Source organism: Mytilus galloprovincialis, chromosome 1, assembly GCF_965363235.1.
Source record: "Mytilus galloprovincialis chromosome 1, xbMytGall1.hap1.1, whole genome shotgun sequence".
Lineage (NCBI taxonomy): Eukaryota > Metazoa > Mollusca > Bivalvia > Mytilida > Mytilidae > Mytilus > Mytilus galloprovincialis.
The window spans coordinates 31,211,745-31,232,449 of record NC_134838.1 but is presented as its reverse complement, the minus strand read 5'-3'; the positions used below and the strand labels follow the sequence as shown (position 1 = coordinate 31,232,449).

General features: G+C 30.8%; 1 protein-coding gene across 9 annotated transcripts in view; it reads left to right on the top strand.

Moving 5' to 3' along the window:
• LOC143071308 (membrane-associated guanylate kinase, WW and PDZ domain-containing protein 1-like) overlaps window positions 1-20,705 on the top strand; it is a 78,462-nt gene that overhangs the window by 23,303 nt on the left and 34,454 nt on the right. For 7 of the 9 annotated variants that reach the window (XR_012976863.1, XR_012976861.1, XM_076245564.1 and 4 more), the window contains 5 exons: window positions 14,309-14,366; window positions 15,288-15,346; window positions 16,026-16,133; window positions 16,812-16,850; window positions 19,736-19,924. Coding sequence is in view for 7 of the 9 variants with exons in the window: in XM_076245564.1 (XP_076101679.1) it covers window positions 14,309-14,366; window positions 15,288-15,346; window positions 16,026-16,133; window positions 16,812-16,850; window positions 19,736-19,924 (453 nt within the window). In the remaining 2 variants the exon portion in view is untranslated. Of the gene's footprint in view, window positions 1-869; window positions 2,792-14,308; window positions 14,367-15,287; window positions 15,347-16,025; window positions 16,134-16,811; window positions 16,851-19,735; window positions 19,925-20,705 lie in introns of those variants that run through there. The other 2 variants (XM_076245591.1, XM_076245570.1) reach the window with 2 other exon arrangements.

The window sequence follows — 20,705 nt, the reverse complement described above, 5'->3', positions numbered from 1 at the left end:
GTTGATTCTGATTGATATAACTGATATCTGCTGGGAATTGTAGAAGCTTCAGTTTTGATGGTCATCATATTACTGGGAAAGATTTAAACATCTGATTAAGTGGTCAGGGAAACTGTCCATTCAATACAAGTTTGTTTTTTGTTCAACTATTTAAAAGAATATCTGAGGCAGTTTTGAATAAGACTTTTGAAGTTATTTGTAATTGGATATAAAACATCAAGGTTTTGTGAGTACACCATCAAATATTTACTGATCAGCAAAAGAGAAGGTTTTAGTTCAGTGAGGACACATATAAACTAGAGATATAGCTACTTACAGCATGTTAAGGGTTTCTTAATCTCTCAAATCTGTGAAATAGCTTGAAAATTTTAGTAGAAGATAAAATCAAACTTCAGGAGCCATACTTGTATTCTTGAGGAGGAATTAATGGACCAACTCTGAAGATTACCTGCGACAGCTGAGGTCATCAAAACACAAATAAAGGTCTTCGTTTTAACAAAAATATTTGACAAAAAAGTGAAAATTTAACACAGAAAACACCTGCTTATTATAACAACATCTCTGCTGTATTTAAATTTTCAAGGGCAAACATAAAGGAAATACAGATATTGGAAATTTGTGTCAATTTAGGGTTTAAATGATTAATTTATTGAATATGAAAAAAGTTCTGGACAGCAGCATGAAAAATTATATAAAGTTTTAATTAGACTTGGAACCAAACACCTTGTTAATTTAGGATTAATTGACTGAACAGTGGAATAGATCAGTAACCTAAGATTTTTTCCCTATGATCAGACACAACTGATCAGAATTGGAAAGTTATACTAATTTCAGTGTAAGAATTTTACACTTAGGAGTATAAAGTGTTCATTCTCTGATGTTAAATAAATACAAATGATTAGAAACCTGTTTGTTATTAGATAACATGTTAACAACAGTAAAGTCACACTTAATGATGAGCACACTGGATCTTAACATTAATAAGTGAATAGCATATATCTATTCTGTTGAAGGATAAGTTGGCAATTTTATGTTGGAAATAGTCAGATAAACAGTATTGACTTCAATAAGAATTTCAAACATTGTTGTAATATTGACACTTGTTTAAAACTTTAGTTTTTACATCTATATTCTGTGGGCGATTTTGAAACCTTAGAACTTGAAGATTGAAAGTGAAAAACGTGTTAATGATAGGATACCTTTGTTTTACATTCATCATGTCTATCTGAGGAGGGCCTTATCTCCTCCTATCATTGTCTTAGAACTTGATGGAGATCTTATGTAACTCGAGGTAGTTAAACAAATTATAAGGAGATCTCAGATCCTTACACTTTTAGTATGCAGAAAGGACAACTTTGATCCACGGATCATAAATTACTTCTGGCATTTTTAGCTGATTTTTTGACAGATTGCACATGTCACATTTGTGTTTAGTTTGAAAAAGTAAGCTATACAAATCCATATGGAACCTGCAATGAGTTGATGGAAAGTTTGTAAAATTTGCAGACAAATGTGTTCAGATTACCATTCATATTATCATCAAAAAGTGAAAAGAATTTACTGTGTTAGATGTTTGTCTTAATTTAATGCAACTCAGATTTCTGCAGATTAAATGGGAATTATTCACAGATACTAGGTCAAAATGATATTCATCATGCTTTAATAAAAACTGTTTCTGCAGTTGGATATATAGTTGATTATATGATTAAAAACATTCACCCGCCAGGAACAATTGTTGAAAGGGAGTTAAATTATATTAGAGGTGTTCCATTTCAATTTCAATTAGATATAAATTGTACAGACATACTGTGGATACTTATTATCTTGTTTGAGTAATTACAAACATTGGGACAGGTCTATTGAGTTCGATATATATCTATTATAGTGGACATGTTTCGTGCAGATCTGTATAGATATTTAATCAGATATATATTTTTTATGGAGAAAATGTTTTTGTAAAATTATTAGAACTGGACAGGGATTTCCTATGCACCACACAAGTTAGTAATCACCAATTAATTATAAACTCGTCAAAACTCCACAGGATAATTACTGAACAGTCCATTCATCAGGATCTTGTCAGTGCTTTATCTTATTATTATTATAAGACTATAATGGATGGAAAACATGGAGGTTTAAAAATATGAGGTGATGACACCAAAGATGACATGCAATTTGTATTGATGGCATAGTATGAACTGTTGCCAAAATTGACTAAAGTATCTCTATGCTTTTTTTCGTTAAAAATTCGGAAGCATAACTTTAGGTGACTTTATATACACTCGGACAATGGTTCTTTTACAAAAAGTGAATGGAGGTAGAGGAAAAAGCAATATTATAGACATGGATAGTAAATCTGATGCTTCTAATGTTTCTGGAGTAATAGATAGTGATGAGAGTCTGGCTAAAAGTCTCTCTGACAATAGTGATAGTGTATCCAAAAACAGTCTTGATAGTCTCACTAAGAGTGTCAGTAGTGGGACCAGTGAATCAGATATTACCATGGTTTATAGTCCAAGTAGAAGTATCAGCAGTGGGACCAGTGAGTTAGGTATCGCCATGGTGAATAGTCCTGCTAGAAGTGTTAGTAGTGGGACCAGCGAGTCGGGTATCGCCATGGGAAATAGTCCCTCTAGAAGTGTCAGTAGTGGGACAAGTGACTCGGGTATCATTATGATTAATGGTATAGCAATACCGACAAAGCCAGGACAATTAATTCCGTTAACTGAATGCGCAAAACATGGCAAAGGTGAAGATTGTCGGTGTAAAGTGGTGTTCAAAGTTAGTAAAGGCAAGTATTCTGCCGTTCTTATCAAAGTGGTCATATGTTTTTGAAGGTGTTTAAAGTTAGTAAAGGCTAGTATTCTACATTTCTTATCAAAGTGGTCATATATTTTTGAAGGTGTTTATTGTTGAATGTGTACTGCTTGCATGCCACAGTGTCATATATATATAGACCTTTGCTGAACTTGTATATAAATTAAAAACAAGAAAGGCAAAATATGAATGTACTTAGAAATGATTATAAATCAGTTTCATTTTGATTGAGCTTTAGTGTCAATGATCTGTGTTTATTACAGTGCAAGAATTCTTACAATAAACATACTGTTCTTTCAGATAAGATAGACAAATTTAAAAAAAAAAGATGGATTTAATGTAAGTTGCAGTTTCTACATGCTTACATAAGTAAAATCATATATGAATCAAATTTAAAATATTTATGAAAATGGCCCATTTTAACTTCTGATATTCTTTTGATATAGATATCTTAACATCATTATTATTGTTTAAGAATGGGGATCTCTGAAGGGTACCTATTCTAATAAAGTTTAATTGTTTGATTTAGCACTTTTACATTTTACATTTATGAAAATAAATTAACTACAATACAAGTACATGTACCTGATACATTTGATTTGAAAGTTTGTTGATAAGATTTTGATTCACCTCTTCATCTCCACCTCTTCATCTCCACCTATATTTAGAATATCGACCCCCTTAATGTAAGAACTAGTGTAACCTATAATATGTTTTGCTTATTCAGATGTGGATCTCGTAGTATATATTCTTTAGTTACAGTTTATTATTGAAGACAGCAAAAATGATCAAGAATAGTTTTGATTAGATAAGAGATATTATGCAGTGAAAGTTGAAACCTGGTGAATTCAGTTTCATATAAATTGTTTTAATGGTACAAATAATCATGAACTGATGAAGATACAAATGTTTGAAAAGTTGGTATACAATTCATGTTTCTAGATCACAATTTTAAGTTTTAAATCATTTTTATATGCGCGTTTACAGGACATATTATGGTGGTTTTTTTTCTAGTTTTTGGACAATTACTCAAAAATGCTTTCAGCAGTTTTCGTAAAACTTCAATGCATTGTTTATATCTATTGACATAAGCTCCATTTCGATTTTTAAAAATTTTAGATTTTATGTTTCAGAGATATTGATTTTTATTATTTTAAAAAGCAACTGGCGTATCATGGCTCATGGCACAGCTGTTTATTAGAATTGTCCAATAAAGTGGTGTTGAACCAAACACTGAAATCATTCCACTAAATCTAGCCAGTAAATATGCAAAAGATAGGAAAATACACTCAAATTTATCAAATTTTCATTAAAACTATTTTAGATAGTAACATTTGTAGTAAAATTGACCCAGCAAAAAAATTAATTACAAACAAGTACACTTTGCTGAAATCGTCATTGTTTATAGATTATCGTTGATCATCTCAACGAGATTGATTTTCTCGCTTAAATCGGTATGGCGAATGTGAGAAATGCAATCGAGTTGAAATGACCAATGATAATTTGTTTATCTCTATTTTACCTATGATGACGTTGTCAATTTCATGTCAATTTCATTTGCACCGCCACGTGCCTCCTTAGTTTCAAGCGATAATTTTCCATCACAAGCAAGTAGCATGATAGGCAAAATTATCAAAAAAAAAGATCAAAGGAAATATGCACAAAATAGCAATAAATTTGAATTTACAATTGATATACTGAAATATGGTCAAACACAAACCATCAGCATGACAACGATTTAAGATCACACTATTTCCAATCACAAATATTCTTGTTGCATTGTACATGCACAAATGTATCAACTTATGCAAAAATGATTAGGTGAGTGAAACAGATTTCCTTGGAGCCTCTAGTTTCTTCTTTCCTCTTTGTTTTGTAATGATTGCTTCCATTCTGAGTCCAGTCTTATGACATACTTCTTCTGACATGTTACAGACCCTTGACTCTGTTTTTTATTATGATTACAAGAACATTTTTTTTTGGACAAAATTCTTGAAGTTTTCAGCTGAATTTTTGTCTTTGGGCAATGTTTTCCCTCTGAACTCTTCATGCCTGATGGCTTATGTCACAGAACTTGAGTATAAATGGACCGTCATTATCTTTGATGTTTTTTTAGTAATCATCTGAGGTCTTGCTACATTAGTTATGCATGATAAATGGTTTACCATAGGTGTAATGAATTAGGCAATATTACATGCTAAGCAATGGTTGTATACACATGGTATAGCCAAGGATTGATGGATGGATTGTTTGTATTAGTTGTGGAAGACACTGTAAGGCTAATTACACTGTGTTGTCAAAGTCTAGGAATTTTAATTGGCACTTAGATTATCATCATAGCTGGTCTTCATTAAGGTTGTATAGTGCTCTATGGTTTGAGGTCATGAACTGCATCTCTAATAGTATAGGGTATTTTATGTTTTTTTCATGTTTGACTATCATAAAGATATATATATATATACTAAAAAATATGAAAAAGTTTATGAATGGGACAAGGAAATGATGAAAAAATAATCTGTGGAGGAGAAATAGGAAATAACGATTGAAACATAATAGTAGAGAAGAATTTTGACATTTGCCATTTAGTTCAGTTATGTTGATGGACATACAAAATAGAAGCAGCTGTACTAAGACAAACTGTTTTTTACACATGAAATCCAATGAGATCAGAGAATTGGTATCCAGCAAATAATTATGAATCCACAGTTAGACATTTCACCCCACCAGAAACATTATTCTAACAAGCCCACCAGTATTTTCTTAAAAAGTGGGGTCTCATCAAATACAAGTCTGGTTTGACCTAAGTGTTGGATAAACCTAGTGATCCCCCCTATTTGTCAGATTTCTTTTTATACTGTAGGTTTTTGTAACTGTCTAAAATCTGTCTATTATGTAAACTATTGTTACTTCAATGCATCTCTTGAGTCTCAACTTATGTCTGTATTATAGCTGTTGATGGTGAATCTTGTAGTGATCAAATCATGTTGAATTACTAAAGTGTCCAAATTATTTAGACTTTTCCAATACATGTAATTATATAATGAATTTGACTGAATCATCTAAAAGACCACCCTTTAATGTATTCCTAAAATGTTTTATCCATGTGCTATGTCATTGATATTGATTCTTCAGATTGAGAGAGAGAGAGAGAAAAAAACATGAGAATGACAACAGCTGACTCAGTGATGGCTATGATGTAATCATGTATCTACAGTGCAAACCCATTGTCAGTGCAAAAGCATCAGAATGTCAAGAAATCTACAAAATAATAAACAACATTCATACAGATGTAGAATAGACAGTAGATAACTTATCAATAGGCAGAAAGTCATAGCTTATTTTTCTTTGCTATTTTATCTTTGCAATGAATCAAAGTTCGTAATTGGAAAAAGTTTGGGATTTTTTTTGCCACTGATATTTTCTTTTGTCTTAATGGACTGACAAACCGAGATCAGAAGCTTCAACAGTTCAGTACAAAGTAATGAAATAGAATGGGTTGTAAACAGTATTTTGTGCAAAGTGCAAATTGAAAATTATGTTTTAAAAATTGCAGTGTTTTTTTTAATCTTTCTTTAATATCAACTTTATACTGAGAAAAAAATTGATTATGTGTAGAATTGAATTAACTGCAAGTAGGTTTTGATTAGAAGTTATTCACATCTTGCATTTTTATGGAAGTGGTTTTGACTACGTTGTATCAACTTTGAAGATATATTACACAGAAAAATCCATTTTTTGTGGTCCTTCCATTTAGAATTCAGTTGAAATTCAATCCAACAAGTAAAGTTTCTTGTGTATCTAAACTCCTATAGATTTTCAAATGTCTTCTCCCCTCAAAATATGTGATCCAAATATATGGTGTCTAGAAGGACATTCTAGATTTTATCCATGATTGTCATCCCAGCTAGGAAGATCCCTAATGAATTTTTGGTCACTTAGGTTAGAGACAGATTTACTGGTAACAGTGTTATTGATAGGCTGTAATAATGGTATTTGTCCCCCCTATTGTTTGACATAAGACATAAGATATGTTACAGTGAAGGTGTAATATATAATATTATTCTTATTTAATAATAATGGTTATATAAACCATTACCTGTCAATCTGAATCTGGGCATGTATCTGGTTCACTGAAGCTTTTTAAGTATTAGCTTTCCAAGGATTTACTAGGATATAGAAATATGGTTATCCTCTCGTATGCGGTAATGAAATACTTGCCAAAGTGGATTGTTCACTTAGATATACAGATTGTATTAATTCTAGCCAGGTCCTGTCAGAAGAGGGATGTTAATTATATAAATCCTTTACCTTGTGTAGAGAGAGTCTTAAGCTTTATGTTCAGAACCCTTGAAACATCTGTTTGAGGGGTCTTGGAGGTGGCAGCAAGGGTCAATTTCTGTCTCTATCCAATATACCCTGATTTCTGTCTTTTATCCTAGTCAATCAAGCTTACAGTTATTTTCTCAAGGTGATTGACACTTAGTTTATTATATCCTATATTTTATTTTGATATTACTGTTTTGCTTTATAAAAAAACTTGCATCCCTTTTACCTATATACATTAGAGAGATATATTGGTAAACATGGTTAAGATACAATGTAGCTAGCAACTTAACACCACAAATAATCAAATGACATCTAGACATTTCTAGCTCTACATTACCCTGAGTCTAGAAAAATTGTAAATAATTGAAGAGACCCCATGAATGATCTGCCCTTTATAAAAGAATGATAAAAACAAGTAACTTTTGTTGTTTCTGACTTGGGACAGGTTCATGAACAGTGAGTGAAATTACAATAGTTTTTTTAAATTCCAATCCCCCCTTTAAACATATAATTATATGCATTAAATAACTACTGAAAAAGACTGAGTCCTTATTTATTAAATTGATCTGATATCTTTTATATCTTACTTGTACATGTACAAATTGTATGTCTTCTATTAGGAAAATTGAAAGTCATTAAAAAAAAAGGATCAATCTGACATGAGTTGGTCATAAAGAGGATTGTACATTGATCTAGAAATATAATTAGTAAAACATTATCCTGGGAAATCATACAAAGATACATTAATTACCTCGCATGCTGAGGATAAACTTAATATACTTATGTTCTATGTCATACATGGTATTGATCTTAACATATCAAAGATCTAAGGTTATGATTGATATATAAAGGTTTAAAACACATAAATTTTGTTGAATCTCTTGGAAATTTCACATTGTAACAGAGCTGTATGGTAATGGTATTATAATATCCACCAACTCACTTATGGAAATGTTTATGCTATTCGGTATATATATATATAAAAAAGAAGATGTGGTATGATATATTGCCAATGAGACAACTATCCACAAAAGACCAAAATGACACAGACATTAACAACTATGCTTACTGATTTAACAAAAATGACATAGTCTTTAAACATTTGATATAAGAGAGATAGCTCTGCTTATCCTTACTATATTTTTTATTTAAAACCACAAGAGTTATGTACCTTTGCTTATGAATTTGCATATTAATTTGCATTTCAGAATACCGGGGTAAGGGTATTAAATTCTTTCCTGTTTTTGAACCTCAACTGATGAGTTATATTGAAGTATTGATCAGTATAATGAACCATGACTAAGAATGACATTTATACTTGACATAATTTAATATGCTGATACAGCACAATTGCCCCATTTGCATCTTCTCTATAAACTCATGTAAAGTAAAAATTAATAAGTAGATTTTTGTTTTAACAGTCTCTTGATAATTTACAACATGAGGTAAACAATTGGAAGACCAAGTGGATGTCCCCAAACTATGATTTACTTGTTCCTATTCTATATTACCAGAAATATAAGGTTTTTATACTGCATGTTTAATTTTGTAAGGCCTTCCTTGTCAGTGATTGTGTAGAAACTGTCAAGTCAATAATAAACAAACCATAGAGTTTTAATTAAACCTAAAATAAAGTAAATAAATAGTATAAATATGAGAAATTCTCTCAAATGTCTTTGTGGTTATATATGAGGCATTTGCTACTTGTGGTCATTTGACTCACCAATAGAATAGATTTTATTCCTGGTCATTTCTATATCAATGCAGCAGACAAACCAAGTTCACACAGACTTCCTTCACCAATAAAGACTGGCTGCCACCAAGTTCACACAGACTTCCTTCACCAATTAAGACTGGCTGCCACCAAGTTCACACAGACTTCCTTCACCAATAAAGACTGGCTGCCACCAAGTTCACACAGACTTCCTTCACCAATAAAGACTGGCTGCCACCAAGTTCACACAGACTTCTTTCACCAATAAAGACTGGCTGCCACCAAGTTCACACAGACTTCCTTCACCAATAAAGACTGGCTGCCACCAAGTTCACACAGACTTCCCTTCACCAATAAAGACTGGCTGCCACCAAGTTCACACAGACTTCCTTCACCAATAAAGACTGGCTGCCACCAAATAGCACATAAGTCTCCATTAAAGTGTACAGATAATTTGATACAATTTTCCTGTGTCTAGGTCATTGTGGGTTTAAAGCTTTGTAACCTATTGACTTATGGGAGAATGCTTTATCGTTTTACTGGTGAAGATTAAAACTGTTCATATATAAGGGAGCTTGGTTGTTGGGAGGTTGTTCTCATACAGGGATCTCTATCCTATCAACGTTGAAGTAGTCAGAGTGTAACCCCACTTATTGTGGGTTCACATTGTTCAACTACAATCTTAATTGACTTATTTGACTAGAATTCCAGTTTCCCTGCTGACTGTTGGTGGTTCTCTCTTGGTATTTCAACTTTAGTCTTTAACCAACAATAAAAACTGGCTGCCAGGTGTGCTTTAAGTGGAGTTAGACTTCAAATTAAATCAATCAATTCAAACATTAGGATACAATAATTAAGTTACCTAGGAATATAAACAATGAGTATTATAAGACAATCTACATATGTTTTGATGGAGTATTTCACATGGTATTAAGTTAACATCAGTGACTGTGCAAAACTTCACTTCCCAGATTCAATATTTCCTTAAGATAAGTAAGTTATCATGCATCATCTGAAATCAGAGACAATAAAAACAAACTTTTGGAGTAAGTTATTGATATTAACTGATAAAGACATGGAGAAGTGGACAAATAATCTGACCTCCCAATGTGCTGTGGATTTCGGGAACCCCAGGAGACTCACTCTTACATCACACATCTACTTACAGATAATTAAACATTGTGTACTTCACCCAATACACATAATCACTGCATACTCTTCATGATAAAACGCATCATCATTTGACTGAAGTGAAATATACATGAAATAAACATTCTTCAAGTTGGTAGAAATCTGATAGGAGTGCTATCTTGGATGTTTACAAATCTGTGAAAAGATTCAGAAGTCAAATAAGGTCAGTTAGAAATCTAAACTTTTTGTTTTACTGTTGTAGTTTAAATTTTAGGGATGAATGTTTGTTCATTAAAAGATTAAAAGATTTTTTTTTTTTTTTATGAAAATGCAATTGAAAAGAAAGCAAATAAGACTGTTGTTCTTTCTGTTTATTAATTTCGAATTCTGTGGTGTATTCATTTCTTTTTACTGATTTTTGTTTGGAACTAGAAGTTTTAACATATATATAATCATATATTAACTACATAATGTTAGATTCTGAATTTATTTTAGATTATGTTAAATGTAATAAATAGCATGTGATGTGTGAATCTGTTTGAAGAGAAGAAATTGATGAATAAATGGATAGATATAAATAACTATCAATAAAAAGATAGTGCTTTGAGGAAGAAGGCATTCTAAATAATGGAGAACTTATGTTTTAGAGTAAATCTTAAAATTATCCAACAGATGTTTATGATCCTCTAAGACTTTTTTACTTTGATAATACAAACGTAAGTTATTGACTTATTTGACTCATGCAAAATTAAATTATGTTGGTGCAGTATAAAAAATAATGGAGGAGAGAAAAATATGACAAACTTGATTCAGCCGGGGTTTTCCAAGATAAGAAACTAAATACTAGTAAGTAAAGCCAAACCAGAACTTTCTACAATTCATGACAACCAAGTACGTTTGTACAGTTTAAGCCAACCCAGTAATTGTGTAAAGCCTAACCAAACTAGTACTTTTGTACATTTCCAGCCAAACCATAACTCGTGAGCACAATCTTTGGTCAATGGTCAAAAACCCTTGTAAAACAATGGTTGTTTTATGGTTCAAACCAATGACCAGTTCATTAGTATAACTAAAACCAAACTAGTATTTTTGTACAGCTCAGGTCATGCCAATACCTTTGTACAGTTAAAGTCAAATTATAACATTTTTACTATTCAACCAAACCAATACTTATGTACGATTCAAGAAGACCAGTACTTTTGTACAGTCCAACCCAGACAGTAGGCTTGTACAACTCAAGTCAACCCAGTACTTTTGTACATTTCCAGCCACACTATAGCTCACGAACAGTATCTTATGTCAAAAATCCTTGTTTTGAACTATAAAATTGATATACATAGTTATTCTTTTTGTTCACATTATTACCCTTATAGATGGCAGGATTAAAAAAAAGAAATCCTAGGTGTGATTGTTTGTTTAATCTAGACATGTTCACAAGGGTTGGTTTAATGGTAAATGACACAAAGGTATTTTTCAAATCTGATGATGTGTGCTTTTTATATTTGATATTTAGAAAATTGGTAATGTACAGAATACATATAGAGTTGCTCATACTGTGAAAAGTACAGGATACTCAAAATTATATAGAAAATACACTTAACATGTGTTGGTTTTTTGTGTTGGCATTTTGTAATAATTGCCATTCTGTCATCTGATATTAAATGGGAAATTTAAGTGTTATAAATTAACAACATTATTATTAATGCATTAATATGTATGTAGATTTTTTCATTAGAAGTTGAAAGTTTCACAGGCAAAAAAAATGTATACTTTTTTATCAAGAGAACTTATCTTTCTAATGGCAAACAAAACGAACTTTGATGTTTATATTGTATATTTTGTAATTACAAATCTCAGCTTGATTTCATGGGAGAGTAAAAAAATATCAACCATTGCATTAGAAATAAGAATCTTAGGTTGTAAAACTGCTGCCAGTAAAATATAAGCTGGAAATTTTAATGAATATAAACAGTGACTATGTTATTATCGACTCCTAGGAGTCGATATTAAGAATTGAACGATGGACAGTCAGTGCATGAATTTTTCTTGCTACCTGATTAGAAGATATTACCAAACGTGAATAATCAAAAAAGTTTATTGATTGGTTAGGACAATCCAAACCTAGTAAATGTCCTTTAATCCTGTAGAGTATCGGATTTGTCCTCTCTATTTTAGCAATTAGGTTTTGCCTGGTCATTAATCATGCATATTCATGATATTGGTAAACAGGTAACTTTTATCTATAATAATCGAATCTTCTGGAGTTTCGTAAACAACAACGTTAAACGATATATACCACTTCATAATGCGTGACCTCACGTGTGTGGTAAAATTTGTTGATTGATGCACGTGGCTATTCTAGTAAATGAATTAATCTACAAAGCGAGAGCACTTTCCATTTTCATCAGCTAAGAGTCGACTAGCCCTTTTTGAAAGGCTAATGCTTGTTCATTATAGCATAAATATAGAAAATTGGGTTATGTTGGGCGTTCATGTGGCAGCAACCAAACAACACACACTTTAAGATAAAATAACAGTAAGAAAATGTGGAACACTCAATCACTGAGAGCAACCCAACAACAATACATTGCCTTAAAAAAAAAAGAAGATGATAGTGGGTCTTTCTTCTTGCCCTTTGATAGTCTAGTGGATGGTTTTGGCAATGGCAAACATACAATAGGGACACATTCACTATTTATTTAAATTAGTTTTGTCAATAATGAGTAATTTGTAACAGATTATTTAGGGTGAAGCAAAAAAATAATAAGAATATAAAGGGAAGCCAAACCCAAGTTCACCATCTGAAGGAAAATTGTTCTACTGACCTTAAAAAAGGTAATGTATTGAACTTTTAACTGAAAAAAAGTTATGTAAATAAACAGATGTCATGAAGGTTTTAATTGATTGGTCAGACAATTAATTGATTCGATTGAAGTACTGTGTTTGAGTAAAATTGACCTTTGAAGCCAACAACACATCATGTCACTTTTCTAAAGCATATGTTGAGGTCACTGGTGTTAATTTACAACAGTAAGAGTGACGAGTATCATTGACAGGGGTACCAGATGTTACTGAATTCCTGTCTTGATACTGGTTATGGTTTGACTCTTATTGTCATCCCTTGTTGTGTGTTTGTCTGAATGTATTACTGTTAAAATGATGGATACATCAACTATTGTGAAAAGCTCCCTGATAACAAAACTTATAACAAAACTTAAAAATTAGAAATCTGAACATTATAACCATGGAGATTCAAAACGTTTTATGACTTCTCCATAAGTTTGAATAAAGATTTTATGTTACTATTAATAGAATTTAAATTGTTTTATCAGATATTTAACATTTCTAATGTTGATATGATAGACATCACTAAATGAATTTATTATTAAAAACAAATTTTATTTAGTTTCTATCTGAATCCACCACGTTTCCTTTATAACTGCATGATCATTGGAAGGCCGCCTTATCATCTTGTTAATATTTATCTCCTCTTCGTTATCCTTTTTGGATGAACAAAATACATGTATGTGTTAGCTGATAACAGTAGACGTCTAGGTGATATGTAAACAACTCATTTATCAGTAGTTTTGGGATTATTGACGTTGGAATCTGAATACAGAAATAGTCTCAATATCATTTAAAATATATCACAAGAATTGTGAAAAAAACAAAAAAATACTGATTCCTTTGTACATTTAGTTGTATTTAATTAGTGTTTGTTGATTCATGTACAGATGTATCTGTAACTAATAATTGAGTATCTGTATTTAAAATGGCTACTGTACTTTTCACAAACTTAGAAAGTAAAAAAGTTGTGTAAAACAATTTCTTTCTTTGTCTCCTCCAGGAAACTGTGTAATAGATTCACCATCTGTATTTGTGTGATGATGTAAATATGATAAACACAGCTGTAACTATTTATAAGTGTAAAACACAGAGATTTTGTAGCCATGATAAGAAACTTCTCTTTTCAAAAATTTGTGTTATAAAAGTATTTAACAAGTTAAGTTCTCAAGTTTATGGCATGGCATTTTTCTTGAACAGTTTAATGGAACTAAACATTTCAGGACTAAATTTATTATAAAAAAGATGATTTAGATACTCTGCATGCATTTGCACTGACTGAGGGCTTACTTTGAGAAGGCTAATTGACAGCTAAAGTTTAGTAGTGGTAATACTCTTTTTTTCTTCACCTGTTTTCAGTTATCATTGTGAGAATTGTAAGTTAGAATGTTGTATTATTTTTATTGCACTGAGTTTGAGGGAAACAACAATTTAGAATAGACATATTGGCTGAAAGTTTTGTATTTTATATTTCAGAACTTCCATTTGGTTGGGAGAAAGTAGAAGATCCACATTACGGAACATACTACATTGAGTGAGTACACATTTTACTGACAGCTAGAGATATACATTTATAATTTCTTGTTTTTGAAATGCAAATTATTTTTTAAGGATTATTACTTCTGAAATGTAAAAGTTAATTCACTTACAGGAGGTAATTACTGATTTGTTGGATTATATCATTGATATGAATGTTGATGGATTACTCAGTAATATTCTTTGTTAGTTTACACTTTGGAGTTCAGGAAAGTAGGTCATTGCATAATGTAACTTAGAAAATCATAGCTATATAAACATGCAGCTTTCTTCCAAATAATCAACTTTGAGTAACAAAATAAGTTATATGTTGTACAAAATGTACATGAGGTAGGAAAGAAAACTTGACATACAGGGAAATATTCACAGCCCTTTATATGTAAAGACAATTTTAAAATGTTAGAATTTTTTCAGAGGCATTTTTAGGAATTTCTCTGAAATGTTGAGATTTAACTTCATGGGTAATAATTTCATAGTCATACTGAGAAAATGTTCTATTAGTAGTGATTCTTGGATCTGAAGTTCTGAACATATGTAGGGTTTTGGTTTTTTCTTTGCAGGAAGAAATGTTTGGTTTGTTTTCACCAAGAAAAGTTATATTGATGAATATACAATGTTGGGTACCTACTGTTATTTCAGAGATCAACTTGTTTATTAGAAAGTGATCTGATGGCTGGTTTTCCTCCTTCTAGCTCCTTGTACATTTTCTATAATGTTAAAGATTTTTTATGCATGTTTTGCAAGAGAAATGACTTTTGTCTTGATTAGAAGAAGTACGGTATTATATAGAAATGTAGTGTTTAACATTTATTTGCATTATAATGGCAATCATGGTTAGTTTTGTTTTTTATGTTTTTATGATATATGTACATGATATGTTTACATATGATATATGTTTCACAACACTTATATATTACAGTCATGTTAATAGAAGAACACAATATGAGAATCCTGTAGCACAAGCTAAGAGAACTCAAGGTAATTTAGCATAGGGCAAAAAATAATTAAGTCTTAACAGATTGTTTCCTTTGGATAACAAATACTAAAGTAACCTGTATTATTAATAAATTTACCAAGTTAACTCCCTTACAGTATAAAAAAAGTTAGTAGATACACATTTAGAGAATAAATTTACAAAGTTATCTCCCTTACATCAGAAAGCAAATAGTAAGTACAAACTAAGAAAACTCAATTAAGCAAGTTATCTTCCTTACATCATAAAATAATTAATAAGTGCATACTAAGAAAACTTAAAAACTAAGAACTCAATTGAAGAAGTTATCTCCCTTACATCATAAAGCAAATAGTAAGTACAAACTAAGAAAACTCATTTAAGCAAGTTATCTTCCTTACATCATAAAATAATTAATAAGTGCATACTAAGAAAACTTAGCTAATTGAAGAAGTTATCTCCCTTACATAATAAGTGCATACTAAGAAAACTTGAAGAACTCAATTGAAGAAGTTATCTCCCTTACATCATTAAAATGATAAGTTACAACAGAGAGAATCAATTGAGTTGGATGATGGATCACTAATATGCGATGTGTTTACATGGCATGTGTCTTAGAAAAATCTTAATAATTTATTTAGATATCAATGTATATGATTTTTTTTACAGTAAACTTTATTGATGGCAGCTTGTCTATATTTTCAGGAAATGATTTAAATAGTACTCTACCTAGAACAAAGAAAAGTCAAGATTCAGCCAAACGTTCTACCAGTGATTCCAATATGATGAACCATCACAGAGGAGCACCACCAGGTAGGTTATTTTAAGGAGGAGGATGCTGATGTTTGGGAGTCTGACACATTGCTTATGTCTTGTTTTCTAAACCGTATGATAACAGCTTTTGAAATAGTTATGATTTAATTTAAAGAGCACAATTTTAAACCTGAATTGAAGAAAATTCTGATATATCTATATCTATATATATTATATTGTGAATTCAGAAATATTAGTGAAGATTTTATAAATGTGAATGATAGGACTGAATGAGTTTTGCAATAACACAAACTTAAATTATATGATATCGAATACATGTATCTGTATACAGATTTTTCTTAAATCACAATATTCTCAAATAATTGTTTGTCCCATTCAAATGGCAATAATAATTGCTTGCAATAATTTCTGAATTTACAGTATATGTATGTATAAATTTCTGTAGGGACAAAGGCTAGGTTGATTGCAAGTGAAGCTGGTTAAAAGATGTCTGTGTATGAACTTGGTTCAATGTACCAGATTTACCCTGCTATTATATGTATTGTTATACGTTTCCAATATTTACCTTTCTCTTCTTATATTATTTACCTGAAATCATGATAATTATCTGAAATTCTAGCCATTTAATGAGATTTTTTTTCTCTGACATATAAGTAAAATTCTATATTGATTTGAGAATTGCATGTCTAGAACAAAGATTGCATGTTACTTTTACAGACTACAGTCAGCATGGAAAAGCTCTGAGGGGACGCAAAGGTTGGTTAATAATTTATATATTGTCTGTATAAGGATTGTTGGTATCAATAGTTGATTTTCTTAACTAATTATTATCAGGTTGTCTAGTAAAGATAGATTACCTTTTATTATTACTTATGCCTCGTATGCCTCGTTCACACGAGCATTTAATTCGAATCGAATGCGAATCAAATTCACTTATCGTGTTCACACACTCTTCTTTTTCAATTCGAATTGATTCGAATTGGCTAATTCGAATTATTCGATTCGCATTAGAAATACGCATTTGTTAATACGAATTAAAAGTTAACGTCATTTGGACAGTAAAGCGAATTTGACGCACATTGCAATTCAAATTAGAATTGACGTTGGGATGTAAAGCGTTTAGAATGCGAATTAAACTAATTCAAATTAGTTAATGCGAATCGAATCGAATTACGTGTGAACTCAGCTTTAGTATATACATCTCACTCACCTAGTCCAGAGTGAGCTTATTGCTATCACTTTCAGATTCTGTTGGCCTTTAACTTTCACAAAAACAAATTCTCCTCTGAAACTATTTGACCAATTGAAGCAAAATTGAGTAACAAAATCTTGACCATATCTAATTTTAAAATGTATCTGATGATCTGACTTGTCATTTAACATAGTAAAATGCAAGGCATCTTCTAATATCTTAAAAACTATATTATAAAGATTGGTTATTTCAAATTGAGTATTTGTGTTGTTGGATTACTGTCTCATTAATGAATAACCTACTCCTCCTTCTATTGATATCAATAAAATCAGAGATCTGCTGTATGATCAAATGATGATAATAGATATTATATTATAAATATTGAATAGAATGGTAAATGTATTAAAATATTTCTTTAATACAAAAGTAGAAGCATGTCATGGGAAAAGTATTCATATCTACACTCATCATTCCATTCTGTGAAATTGATCACCCTTCTAGCTGTATACATTTCTTTTGCTCGAGATATTTCTTTAAGATTTAAAAAGTGCAAAAATTAGTGTTTGAAAGACCTAATATGAGTTCAAGGCTATTTTTAAATTGACTGTACATTCATACCTTTCTGTAATTACAATAATTTACCAAATATTTTCTTTGTATAACTATCTTGTCTAGATTTTCCCTCATATTTTTACATTCTTTAACTTGAAATGCTTGAAGAAAATTCAATGTTAAACATGAGAATTGGAGAATAACAGTTTTTCATGGTGAGTCTTTCCATACACAGGATTCTGATACAAAGTCACTAACTGAAAACATTACTTCATTGTTTTAAGGGGTGGTACAGATATAATTGGTGATGTGATGTGCACGTTTTAACTGATTTATAAAGATAAGTTTGAAAATGGTGATATCTTTAAGTTTAAATCAGTTGAAAGTGATACAAATTAAAGAACTTCTGTTCTGGATTGTTCGAACTGTGTAAAAATCAATTCTTGAACATGTGAATCATATTACAGCATACATTCAGCTTCATACTGTAAAATCATTTCATGGTTCAATATGTTTTAGTGTTACATAATATATATGATTTGATAATCTGGATCTCAATGGCAAGATTTTATGAGATATTAGCTGGGAGCAGTTTTATTACGTTTACAGGAACTGATATGCCTATATATTTAGTAATGAAATTATAAGATAAATGAAAAATTAGAGTTTTATCCAATAGTGAAAATTAAACCCAACAATAAAATGAATATTATTTAATCAGTAATTACATAAAGTCTCTTTAGGCTCTGAAACCTAGTCAAGTTTGGACCTTGAATCTTCTCAAATCTGTTCACTGCTTTAACACCCATGTGACCTTACAATTTACAGCCAGATTTTTAAAAAGTCAGAAGATGAACGTTTTTGCTTTTTTATTTGGGAGCTATGAATTTAAAAAAAGATTTAAAAGATAATTTGAGTTTCAAAGAAGGATTGTATGATTGCTTCGTGGAATGAACCCTAATATAATGGTTTCTTTTGGTATTGTATCTTTAGTGAAATATATAATGTACACTATTAAAATATTTTTAATGAATTTAAGAAAAAATAATGAATAAATGTTAAGTATGTTTTTGTATCTTAAAAATAATTAGATGTTAGAAAGGTAGAAAAGAGATATTAAAAGAAAAATGTTTAGGAAAAGGAATACTGTGGATTCAATATAATTTCATTGGTTTTAATCCTTGTGTATTGATAAAAAAATATTGTATTTCGTTGATAATTGATTTTATGGTTTAACGAAATCATATTGTATCCATGCACTGTCGAATGGTAGAAATTATACCTTCAATGTACAATAGAAAAAAATTATACCTTCAATGTACAATAGAAAAAAATTATACCTTCAATGTACAATAGAAAAAAATTATACCTTCAATGTACAATAGAAAAAAACGACAAACTAAAATGTCACCTGTCATAATGTTTGACAAGATCATCAATTGTTGCCATTAAATAGATATAATTGGATATATAAATTCAGGTGATACATGTAATACTGCATTTCTATGGCTTCTACATGTTTTTATGTATGCACATACTGGCTATTATTATGTTTGTTGGTTCATAGTCCCCATGTGGTGACATTTTGTGGTTAGGAGATATAGATACAGTGGTTGTCATCAAGAAAAACATATGAAGTTTGCCAAGTTGTGGAGGAGTAATTGCCTTAGAGTATTATAGATAAAATGTTGAAAGGAAACTGGTTAATCGATTGTAATTTATTAATGTTTTAATCTATTCAGATGAATAAACATTTATCTCTTTAACCTGTTTTATCAACCATTACCATTGTACCAGCCTTCATACACATGATATTGACATTTGTATAAAGAGGATATATAAAATTATTACTACCAGCTAGGAACATTGTGAAATGAGACAATTAAATCTTTTACAGATCCAAAGAGAGTTTTTACAAAGATTCCTGACGAACTTAGAGGCGAAATAGTCAATACATCTCTAACTAAAAGTATACGAGGATTTGGTTTTACCATTATTGGTGGAGATCATTCTGATGAGGAATTTCTACAGATTAAGAAAGTTGTAGAAAACGGGCCAGCTTATTTAGATGGTGTACTTACGACAGGTGGGTTGATTATCTAATTACAGGTAAACAATGATGATGTATTCATCATTACCAACTTAATCTATTTACAGGTAGGATAAGAATCTGCCAGGCGTTACATTGATACTTGGCAGCAATCATTAATCTGTTTATTACTGAAGAGAAAGATTGACATTTCCTTTGGGATGTGTGAGCCAAGTATTCTGTAATGTACATAGCTCCCTTCCACATTGCTGTGGTGAAGTTCATATAAATATCACCTTTTTTAAAAACTATAAAAAAAAAAAAAAATCAATGTGTATATATATAATATATATCTCCTTTATATTTAAAGGAGAACCAATTAGCAAATCAGTACAATAAATGTTCATTAAATAGTGCATGCTGAATAAGAAATGTGAATGTTTTCTGTGTTTGTGGTAAAAAGGTATTTCATTTCCCTAGTTTGTTTTTAGTTGAATTTAACCTTGTTTTGTTACCTATATTATATTTATGTTTTATATATATATATGATCACTCCTGTACACTGAAAAAAATACTTTGTGTATCATTGTTTGATACCAACAAGAAGGTATCACCTCCAGAAACAAAAGCTTACTTTAATAAGCTACCGTTTGAGAAGGAGGTAGGCTGGCTACACAAAATTTTCCCTGTAAAATTTTACAGTCAGAATAGAAAATATCTGACGCCACAATGGACAAGTGATAAGGGGGCTTTGCTAAAGAAGTTCTAGGTTCAATCCCTGGTTATGGAGGAAGTTAGGAATTGGATCGACCCTTACATTGTTAGGCTGATATTCTAA